This window comes from Nerophis lumbriciformis, linkage group LG11 (assembly GCF_033978685.3).
Source record: "Nerophis lumbriciformis linkage group LG11, RoL_Nlum_v2.1, whole genome shotgun sequence".
NCBI classification, from domain to species: domain Eukaryota; kingdom Metazoa; phylum Chordata; class Actinopteri; order Syngnathiformes; family Syngnathidae; genus Nerophis; species Nerophis lumbriciformis.
The window spans coordinates 44,463,629-44,475,827 of record NC_084558.2 but is presented as its reverse complement, the minus strand read 5'-3'; the positions used below and the strand labels follow the sequence as shown (position 1 = coordinate 44,475,827).

Below are 12,199 nucleotides of genomic sequence, written 5' to 3'. Positions count from 1 at the left end.
GGGGCAGCAGCCTAAGCAGGGAAGCCCAGACTAAATGACATACTTATTTTGCAGCAATGAAGAAAATGACAGCGACTCAATGTTTACTTACTAACCATGGAAATTTAAACTATATTTTTTCCAAGTTCAAACATTTTTTTCCAGAATTCCTGGTTTTCCAAAGCCCTTTTTTTTTTTACCCTTTTTTCTGGCGACTACTCCTTCCACATTTTTCAACGCATTTCAACAGTTCCATCCGTCAAAACATTCCTCTTAATCAGGACAAAAAAACAAAGTTGTTTTTTGAACCGTAAAAATTCCCGTTTTTCCTGAAATTCCAGGAATTTCTCAAATTCAACATGTTCCTACTTCAACATTTCTCGACCGATTTGAAAAATTCCAACACCAACCATTTCAACTCATTCACTATTCAAGTTTTTTACTATTTTGAAAAAAATTCCCGCTTTTCCCGAAACTCCAGGAATTCCGTAATACCATTTCCCAATTCAACATGTTACTACTTCACCAATTCGAAAAATTCCAACACCAACCATTTCAACTCATTCAGACTATTCAAGTTTTTTACCATTTTCAAAAAAATTCCCGCTTTTCCCGAAACTCCAGGAATTCCGTAATACCATTTCCCGGTTACTACTTCAACATTTCTCGACCGATTTGAAAAATTCCAACACCAACCATTTCAACTCATTCACTATTCAAGTTTTTTACCATTTTCAAAAAAATTCCCGCTTTTCCCGAAACTCCAGGAATTCCGTAATACCATTTCCCAATTCAACATGTTACTACTTCACCAATTCTTGACCGATTTGAAAAATTCCAACACCAACCATTTCAACTCATTCAGACTATTCAAGTTTTTTACCATTTTCAAAAAAATTCCCACTTTTCCCGAAACTCCAGGAATTCCGTAATACCATTTCCCGTTTCAACATGTTACTACTTCAACATTTCTCGACTGATTTGAAAAATTCCAACACCAACCATTTCAACTCATTCAGACTATTCAAGTTTTTTTTTTACCATTTTCAAAAAAATTCCCGCTTTTCCCCAAATTCCCAAATTTTTCTGAAATTCCCATTGAAATCAATAGGACATTCTTCAAAGTTCCACAACTCCCACATTTTTCATCTGATTCAAACTGTTCCAACTTCAAACTATGTAGCCTGTTCAAGAATTGTGTGCTCTACTTCAACAATTCTAAAAAAAATTCCCGGATTTCCCATAATTCCTTTTTTTTTTTTTTTTTGCATTTCCCCCATTCAAAATGAATTGGCCATTTTTCAAACTTCCACAATTCCTACATTCTTCATCCTGGAAATTCAAACTACCTTTTTTCCAAGTAAAAAAAAAAATTCCAGGATTTTGCAGAATTCCTCGACCGATTTGAAAAATTACAACACCAACCATTTCAACTCATTCACTATTCAAGTTTTTTACCATTTTCAAAAAAATTCCCACTTTTCCCGAAACTCCAGGAATTCCGTAATACCATTTCCCAATTCAACATGTTACTACTTCACCAATTCTCGACCAATTTGAAAAATTCCAACACCAACCATTTCAACTGATTCAGACTATTGACGTTTTTTACCGTTTTCCAAAAAATTCCCGCTTTTTCCAAAACTCCAGGAATTCCATAATACCATTTCTCAAATTCAACATGTGACTACTTCAACATTTCTCGACCGATTTGAAAAATTCCAACACCAACCATTTCAACTCATTCAGACCCATTCAAGTTTTGTTTTTTTTACCATTTTCCCAAAAATTTCCGCTTTTCCCGAAACTCCAGGAATTCCTTAATACCATTTCTCAAATTCAATATGTTACTACTTCAACATTTCTCGACCGATTTGAAAAATTCCAACACTAACCATTTCAACTCATTCAGACTATTCAAGTTTTTTACCATTTTCAAAAAAATTCCCGCTTTTCCCGAAACTCCAGGAATTCTGTAATACCATTTCCCAATTCAACATGTTACTACTTCACCAATTCTCGACCGATTTGAAAAATTCCAACACCAACCAATTCAACTGATTCAGACTATTGAAGTTTTTTACCGTTTTCCCAAAAATTCCCGCTTTTTCCAAAACTCCAGGAATTCCTTAATACCATTTCCCAATTCAATATGTTACTACTTCAACATTTCTCGACCGATTTGAAAAATTCCAACACCAACCATTTCAACTCATTCAGACCATTCAAGTTTTTTTGTTGTTTTTTACCATTTTCAAAAAAAATTCCGCTTTTCCCAAAATTCCCAATTTTTTCTCAAATTCCCTTTGAAATCAATGGGACATTCTTCAAAGTTCCACAACTCCCACATTTTTCATCTGATTCAAACTGTTCCAACTTCAAAAATATTCACCCTGTTCAGGAATTATGTGCTCTACTTCAACAATTCTAAAAAAAAAAAAAATTCCAGGATTTCAGTTCAACGTCAGCATTGGAGCATTCACACATCTACTTCCTGTGTGTGTTTTCAGGGGAGTTCATCAAGGCTCTGTACGAGTCTGACGAAAATTGCGAGGTGGATCCTTCCAAGTGTTCCTCAGGAGATCTTCCGGAGCACCAGAGCAACCTGAAGATGTGCTGCGAGTTGGCCTTCTGCAAAATCATCAACTCCTACTGGTGAGTTCCAACATCCCCACGTGCATCTTGGGAAACCCTCGAGTGACTCCCGCCGCCTCCTGCTTCCGGTCCAGCGTGTTCCCGCGAGAGCTGAAGGAGGTGTTTGCATCATGGCGGCAGGAGTGCGGCAACCGGGGTCGCCCGGACATCAGCGAGCGCTTGATCAGCGCCTCCCTCTTCCTGCGCTTCCTGTGTCCCGCCGTCATGTCGCCCTCGCTCTTCAACCTGATGCAGGAGTACCCCGACGACCGCACGGCGCGGACGCTGACGCTCATCGCCAAGGTCACGCAGAACCTGGCCAACTTCACCAAGTGAGTGTTTTTCGGCCGAGTTGGAGAAGAGGAGGGTGCCAGCGCTCTGATTCCCTCTCGCCAGGTTCGGGAACAAGGAAGAGTACATGTCCTTCATGAACCAGTTCCTGGAGCACGAGTGGACCAACATGCAACGCTTCCTGCTGGAGATCTCCAACCCGGAGACCATCTCCAACACGGCAGGCTTTGAGGGCTACATCGACCTGGGCCGGGAACTGTCCACCCTGCACTCGCTCCTCTCAGAGATGCTGTCCCAGATGGACCAGGTATTGACTTCTAGCCACACTTAACTTAACCTCTTAAGGCCCAAGCTGTTTGTTTACATGCTTTATTTTTATTTCTCTTTGCTATTTGGACCCTAATTAGAATAAAAACTAAGAATCATCTTTTGATATGATGTACAAACCCCGTTTCCATGAGTTGGGAAATTGTGTTAGATGTAAATATAAACGGAATACAATGATTTGCAAATCATTTTCAACCCATATTCAGTTGAATATGCTACAAAGACAACATATTTGATGTTCAAACTGATAAACATTTTTTTTTTTTTGCAAATAATCATTAACTTTAGAATTTGATGCCAGCAACACGTGACAAAGAAGTTGGGAAAGGTGGCAATAAATACTGATAAAGTTGAGGAATGCTCATCAAACACTTATTTGGAACATCCCACAGGTGAACAGGCAAATTGGGAACAGGTGGGTGCCATGATTGGGTATAAAAGTAGATTCCATGAAATGCTCAGTCATTCACAAACTTTGTCAACAAATGCCTGAGCAAATTGTTGAACAGTTTAAGAAAAACCTCTCTCAACCAGCTATTGCAAGGAATTTAGGGATTTCACCATCTACGGTCCGTAATATCATCAAAGGGTTCAGAGAATCTGGAGAAATCACTGCACGTAAGCAGCTAAGCCCTTGACCTTTGATCCCTCAGGCTGTACTGTATCAACAAGCGACATCAGTGTGTAAAGGATATCACCACATGGGCTCAGGAACACTTCAGAAACCCACTGTCAGTAACTACAGTTGGTCGCTACATCTGTAAGTGCAAGTTAAAACTCTCCTATGCAAGGCGAAAAACGTTTATCAACAACACCCAGAAGCGCCGTAGGCTTCGTTGGGCCTGAGCTCATCTAAGATGGACTGATACAAAGTGGAAAAGTGTTCTTTGGTCTGACGAGTCCACATTTCAAATTGTTTTTGGAAACTGTGGACGTCGTGTCCTCCGGACCAAAGAGGAAAAGAACCATCCGGATTGTTATAGGCGCAAAGTTGCAAAGCCAGCATCTGTGATGGTATGGGGGTGTATTAGTGCCCAAGACATGGGTAACTTACACATCTGTGAAGGCACCATTAATGCTGAAAGGTACATACAGGTTTTGGAGCAACATATGTTGCCATCCAAGCAACGTTACCATGGACGCCCCTGCTTATTTCAGCAAGACAATGCCAAGCCACGTGTTACATCAACATGGCTTCATAGTAAAAGAGTGCGGGTACTAGACTGGCCTGCCTGTAGTCCAGACCTGTCTCCTATTGAAAATGTGTGGCGCATTATGAAGCCTAAAATACCACAACGGAGACTCCCGGACTGTTGAACAACTTAAGCTGTACATCAAGCAAGAATGGGAAAGAATTCCACCTGAGAAGCTTAAAAAATGTGTCTCCTCAGTTCCCAAACGTTTACTGAGTGTTGTTAAAAGGAAAGGCCATGTAACACAGTGGTGAACATGCCCTTTCTCAACTACTTTGGCACGTGTTGCAGCCATGAAATTCTAAGTTAATTATTATTTTAAAAAAAATAAAATAAAGTTTATGAGTTTGAACAGCAAATATCTTTGTAGTGCATTCAATTGAATATGGGTTGAAAATGATTTGCAAATCATTGTATTCCATTTATATTTACATCTAACACAATTTCCCAACTCATATGGAAACAGGGTTTTTACTTAGTTCATAAGTAACAAACGTGTACTTCATGTTTAGTGACATGATAATTCTTATTTTTACACCTTTTTTTTCTCCAAATTCCATTGTATGTTATAGTCTTCTGACACCACCAGATGGCAGTATAAGTGTTCACGTAAGCGGCCATAAGATCCCAATTCAGTAGTGTACACAATTTTGGAAATAAGAGCTAAAAGGTGCTGTCCACGCATGTGGCCACTAAGGCCTTTAGAGGTTTTTAAAGGGGAAAAGCACTTTTTTTGGAATAGTTCACAATCACTATGAGAGACAAGAAGACAAAAGGTTGTTGTTTTTTTCGCTTTCTAACATAAAAATCGGCTCGTTCTTGGTGGCTAAAATGCAGATAATCGATTCTACCTCGAAATTACTTTAAAAATGCATTCAAAAACAATACTTCGGTTACCTGTATAACAACCAAGCTGTAGTAACATTGTTATTATTATTTTTCTAGTGTACTATCACATCGGCGTCCTACGATATTAGCTGTATAAGCTAACTACGGAAAGAGATAAGCTAGATTTTACGACACAGGTGTCAAACTCGAGGCCCGGGGGCCAGTTCTGGCCCGCTACATCATTTTGTGGCCCGCGGAAGCCTGGAAAAAATTTGTTTCAATAAAAAATTCATAAATAAAATATTTTTTACTAAATATATTCGTTCTTTTAATTTTGACAGAGAAAAAAAATGCATATTTTAAACTTTAATATTATCTGATCATGCCAATTATATTATTAGTGCACAGAGACAAGAAAAGGTTGTTGTTTTTCACCTTCTAACATGTAAAAATTGGCTCGTTCTTGGTGGCTAAAAATGCAGCTAATCAATTCTACCTCTAAATCACTTTAAAAAATGCATTGAAACACTGTCAACAATACTTCATTTACATTCTATAACCTGTAAAATAACCAAGCTGTAGCAACATTGTTATTGTAAGAGCCAACACTGAGGAACTCTTTTTCTTCCGTAAAAACACATCGGCGTGCTACGATATTAGCCGCAAAAGCTAACTACGGAAAGCGAAAAGCTAACTTCTACGACACAGGTGTCAATCTCAAAAAATGGGTTTAAATAAAATATTTTTATTTTTTATTTTTTACTAAATGCATTTGTTCTTTCAATTTTGGCAAAAAAAGCAAACAAACATATTTTATACTTTAATATTATCTGATCATGTCAATTATATTATTATATATTGTATTGCAAAACTATTTTTCTGAAATGAAAACAAATAGTTAAATATCTGCTTGTCACCTTTATTTATGATTTTAAAGCAAGTTATACATAAAAAAAAATGTAATAATCAAATGCATATGCATTTCGATTAATCGTGATTAATCACAGGTTATTACCCGCGTGCATAATGTAAATACATTTTTAAAAAAGCGACCCTTTGAAAGCAGCCATTTCTGCGACAACACACAACAGGTTTGAGTTTGTCATTTATCATTTATGTTTAAGTTTGTTAACATTGTTTTTAGTAAGATTTAAAGAGCATCAATTTGCCTGAAATAAAAATAAATAAATAAATAAACTATTTTTTGACTGACTTAAGCCATTTAATACTGGAAAATAACATTTTTAGAATAAAAATACATTCAGATTGATCAGCAACATGAACTCAGGAGCACAATATATCAAAAACTATTTCTGCTGGGTTTTTTTCTTAATCAAAATGAGGAAGTCAGAATCAAGAGTTACAATGAGCACGTTTTGTAGTGCACAGAGACAAGAAGACAAAAGTTTTTTTCTCGCTTTCTAACATGTAAAAATTGGCTCGTCCTTGGTGGCTAAAAATGCAGCTAATCAATTCTACCTCTAAACCACTTTAAAATGCATTTAAACACCTTTCAACAATACTCCATTCAATAACTTGTATAATAACCAAGCTCTTTTTCTAGCGTAGTAACTCATCGGCATGCTACGATATTAGCCACAAAAGCTAACTACGGAAAGAGATAAGCTAGCTTCTACGACAACACGAAACACGTTTGAGTTTGTTATTTATCATTTATGTTTAAGTTTGTTAGCATTGTTTTTAGTAAGATTTAAAGTTGTTGAAAAATTCAAACCTTATTTAAACCATTTTTTTTGACCGACTTGAGCCATTTAATACTGGAAAATAACATGTTTAAATTAAAGCTGCGAGCAGCGTCGGACGGGACCGACTTTGAGGGCTCATAAAATCCAAACCGGAGCAGTAATCAAAACTCTTTCATCAACTTTTAATCAGAAGGGTTCAATCTCTCTCCTGTGCGAATTTGAAGCCGACACGACAAACACGCTCAGAGGAGATAATGTTTGAAAAAAGGTGACTGTTTTTACACAACTTTTGTTTTGAAGGGGGAATTGCACACGTCCTATTGATTTTTGCTGGGGGTTGTCAGTGTATGAAATATAGGTCTAAGTGAGACCTACATAGAGGTTTTTTTTCATGTCTCTACGACATTCCTACTGGGAGTTACAGGCAGTTTTGAGAGGGCAATTTTGAGTTTTGTGGTTTGTTTTTTTGATTAGATCGCAATTTTCGCCAGTCCTGATGTGTGTGTCCAATTTGGTGAGTTTTGAAGCATGTCAAGGGGGTCAAATTACAGCTCAAAGAGGCGGCGGCATAATAATAAAACGCTAGAAATACAATAGGGTCCTTTGTCCCAAAGGGACTCGGTCCCTAATTAATAAATTCAGGTTGATCAGCAACATACAGTGGGGCAAAAAAGTATTTAGTCAGCCACCGATTGTGCAAGTTCTCCCACTTAAAATGATGACAGAGGTCTGTAATTTTCATCATAGGTACACTTCAACTGTGAGAGACAGAATGTGAAAAAAAATCCAGGAATTCACATTGTAGGAATTTTAAAGAATTTATTTGTAAATTATGGTGGAAAATAAGTATTTGGTCACTTCAAACAAGGAAGATCTCTGGCTCTCACAGACCTGTAACTTATTCTTTAAGAAGCTCTTCTGTCCTCCACTCGTTACCTGTGTTAATGGCACCTGTTTGAACTCGTTATCTGTATAAAAGACACATGTCCACAGCCTCAAACAGTCAGACTCCAAACTCCACTATGGCCAAGACCAAAGAGCTGTCGAAGGACACCAGGAAAAGAATGGTAGACCTGCACCAGACTGTGAAGAGTGAATCTACAATAGGCAAGCAGCTTGGTGTGAAAAAATCAACTGTGGGAGCAATTATCAGAAAATGGAAGACATACAAGACCACTGATAATCTCCCTCGATCTGGGGCTCCACGCAAGATCTCATCCCGTGGGGTCAAAATGATCATGAGAACGGTGAGCAAAAATCCCAGAACCACATGGGGGGACCTGGTGAATGACCTGCAGAGAGCTGGGACCAAAGTAACAAAGGTTACCATCAGTAACACACTACGCCGACAGGGAATCAAATCCTGCAGTGCCAGACGTGTCCCCCTGCTTAAGCCAGTGCATGTCCAGGCCCGTCTGAAGTTTGCCAGAGAGCACATGGATGATACAGCAGAGGATTGGGAGAATGTCATGTGGTCAGATGAAACCAAAATAGAACTTTTTGGTATAAACTCAACTCGTCGTGTTTGGAGGAAGAAGAATCCTGAGTTGCATCCCAAGAACACCATACCTACTGTGAAGCATGGGGGTGGAAACATCATGCTTTGGGGCTGTTTTTCTGCTAAGGGGACAAGTCGACTGATCCGTGTTAAGGAAAGAATAAATGGGGCCATGTATCGTGAAATTTTGAGCCAAAACCTCCTTCCATCAGTGAGAGCTTTGAAGATGAAACGTGGCTGGCTCTTCCAGCATGACAATGATCCCAAACACACCGCCCGGGCAACGAAGGAGTGGCTCCGTAAGAAGCATTTGAAAGTCCTGTAGTCTCCAGACCTCAACCCCATAGAAAATCTGTGAAGGGAGTTGAAAGTCTGTGTTGCTCGGCGACAGCCCCAAAACATCACTGCTCTCGAGAAGATCTGAATGGAGGAATGGGCCAAAATACCAGCTACTGTGTGTGCAAACCTGGTAAAGACCTATAGTAATCGTTTGACCTCTGTTAATGCCAACAAAGGTTATATTACAAAGCATTGAGTTGAATTTTTGTTATTGACCAAATACTTATTTTCCACCATATTTTACAAATAAATTCTTTAAAATTCCTACAATGTGAATTCCTGGATTTTTTTCCCCACATTCTGTCTCTCACAGTTGAAGTGTACCTATAATGAAAATTACAGACCTCTGTCATCATTTTAAGTGGGAGAACTTGCACAATCGGTGGCTGACTAAATACTTTTTTGCCCCACTGTATATCAAAAACAATTTCTGCTGATTTTTTTTCCTAATCAAAATGAGGCGATCAGGATCAATGAACACGTTTTGTAGTGCACAACTTTTTGAAGCATGTTCCCCTACAGCCAATCTCCAAATCCGTGTTGGATACAACAATCCGAATGTTGACATTTCTGTCGGAGGCAGAGATGATGTAACGGGATTGTCCGTAAGTCAGGAGCTCGACTAGTGCCAGGAATACATCAGGATGTTTATGGTGACGCAATCAATAATTCATGATTGCATCACATAAACAGTGTGCAACACAATAATGGATTTTTGGGCATTGGTCCCGCCAGCAGATGGGAAACTGGTAATCATTAGATCAAGTCTTCCATGTCCTTCAATAATTCAGGAGATCTTGACTTGATAAGAACACGGGCACTGAAACCACGCATGAACTTTTGTGTTTTTAGAGTTCCACCTCCAAGCTGGGACCTCTGCCGAGGATCCTGCGAGAGGTGACCACGGCGCTGACCAACCCCGCCGCCGCCACCACCGCCGTCCAGACCACGGCCGGGCAGCCACCGGAGCAGGGGGGCTCGTCGCCCCCCGGCGAGGCCAGCTGCAGCATCTCCAGCGGGCTGCAGAAGATGGTCATCGACAACGACCTCACGGGGTAAACACAAATACGATTTTACATTTCAGAAGTCTTGTTTTGCGTAACGGGAAGAATCCTGATTCTTCCTGGAACATTAAAAATTGATCTGCAAGATTATGTAAAGGTAGCCACGGTCTTAGTGTATTTATTTGTTAGCACATTAGCACCACCTACAGGACTGGAGGAGGAAAACCACATCTAGGGATGGGTACCTGGGAATCGATACCGGTACTCAACAAGAACAATTTTCGGTACTTTTTGTCAGGTTCAAACACTGATGACATCTATTAAACAAGACAAGAAGCAAGGAATCAAACAGAGACAGAATTCAATTTGGCTCAGTGAGGAGAAACGTGTACATCTGTACCCTTGCACAGTGTTCCACGCTCTGGCGAAAGATTGTACGCCTCCTCTTTTATTTGGACTTTCCCCGATTACATGGCAACAGCTGTTTCTAAGGGACGGGGGTCGTAAATAGCCGTCACCTTTGATTACAACAGTTCAAAGAAGAGGTCGTAAAACAGTTCAAAGAAGAGGTGTCTGGAACTTTGGCAGATCCTGCTTTCTCTCCGCTTTGTAGTTCTTGGGTCAAAACAATATATTTCTGTTGATTACAATACATGAAAGAAATAGAACACCTTCATGTTGCTTCCCATCCTACACAGTGGAGTTTTACAAATCAAATCAAATCAAATCAACTTTATAAGCCTTATTCTTGGTCGGTTCAAAGACAGCTTTTGTATTCTCGCCGGAAACTCATTTCAACACAAAGTTTTGTGATAACTTAGATACAATTATTCTGACACTTTTGGCAAAACTATTTGGTTTTGATAAGAAAATAAAACTTTTTTAATGCAAAATCTAAAAATGAGCGGATTATGATAACAGCTGTCCTTGTTTTTATTATCGCATTTCTCAGTTTCATTTGCAAGTATGCCATTAAAGTCCGAATTGATGGTTGATGGTGTGTTGGCTAGTTAGTTGCTCCCTAAAAAGTGTTAATACTCTAAGTACTGTGTCGATTGCACGCCAGCTGTTTGATTGTACCGCACATCTTAGTGGTTGTTTCCATTAGCAAATTTGAAGGTATTGATTGATTGAAACTTTTATTAGTAGATTGTACAGTATAGTACATAGTCAGTACAATTGACCACTAAATGGTAACACCCGAATACGTATTTCAACTTGTTTAAGTCGGGGTCCACGTTAATCAATTCATGGTAAAAATGGTTGAAATTGCCATGTAAAATTGCTAATGCTAACCAGTAGCGATGCTGGGTTTGCCAACTCCCTGAATCTGCTGAGTGAGCGTTGACATCACTATTGAACTTTTTCCCTTTAACTTTAAAGGGCACACCAACCCGGGAATATGAATACAAAATAACAATAATAAAATAATGCAAATATGGGACAAAAATATGGAACACGTACTTTTGTTTCTAAATTATTCCGTTTTTTCAAGGGACGGTTGGCAACTCTGGTAGCATGTCAATAGCAAAGCCAGTTTATGTTAGCATCAAGCTAGCACATTTTTTAGAAAAGTGGAACCTTACTTAACTTTTTTTAATACATTTCCGTATTTTCCACAATGTAGAGTGCATCGGGTATATCAGCCGTTGCAAATCAGTTATTTAAAGAAATATTTTGTAAATGTTTATTTACATACCTGAATTGTTTCCAAACGGTGTGTGTAAAACGGCTGATCAAACAAAACAGAAGTCATCGTTAAACAGACTCAATAACTCCACGGTGACATTTTGGCGAATTTACTGAGGAATTTGTGAAATTGAAACAATACAAAAAGAAGACTAACACAGATACTCGTAAATGTGTTAGCATATTAGCTAATGCTGCTAACGACGCTAGCGTGACTACATTAAGATAGCACGTACAAATATGCATGAAAACACTCCGACAAACATCACACATGGGACGGTTTAGTAAGTACGAATTGTTGTAGTTATATTGTAAAACTTACAAACCTTTCTTTGGAGTGATGAATGAAGAATGAATACGAGTAGAAACGTTGTGGACGACAAAAAAGACGGAACAGAAGAGCACTGCAGCACACCCAGTGAGCGAAGTCATCCAAAAGATGGCGTCATAGCACAAACAATAGCGTATTTGCTTTGTTTATTTAAAAAACTTTTTGCATTATGGCCGTCGGCGAAGAAAAATCCATAAATAACCCGCAACGTTTTATAAGCCGCAGGGTGCAAAGCGTAGGAAATAGTCTGGAATTGACAGTACTTTGTTGGCATTGAAATTTGCAACATCACGGAGTCCACTCTCAGTGCTGCTGGAGTGATCGCTACGCGCCAAAGTGCAACCCAGGTATGGAAACATTGCAGAAACATCGGTAGGACC

General features: G+C 39.0%; 1 protein-coding gene across 3 annotated transcripts in view; it reads left to right on the top strand.

Annotated features, from left to right (window-relative positions):
• The window catches only part of dab2ipb (DAB2 interacting protein b), a 426,738-nt gene that overhangs the window by 383,234 nt on the left and 31,305 nt on the right, over positions 1–12,199 (top strand). For all 3 annotated transcript variants that reach the window (XM_061966503.2, XM_072914155.1, XM_061966504.2), the window contains 4 exons: positions 2,490–2,634; positions 2,709–2,945; positions 3,010–3,211; positions 9,648–9,850. In XM_061966503.2, the coding sequence (XP_061822487.1) occupies positions 2,490–2,634; positions 2,709–2,945; positions 3,010–3,211; positions 9,648–9,850 (787 nt within the window). The remainder of the gene's footprint in view (positions 1–2,489; positions 2,635–2,708; positions 2,946–3,009; positions 3,212–9,647; positions 9,851–12,199) is intronic.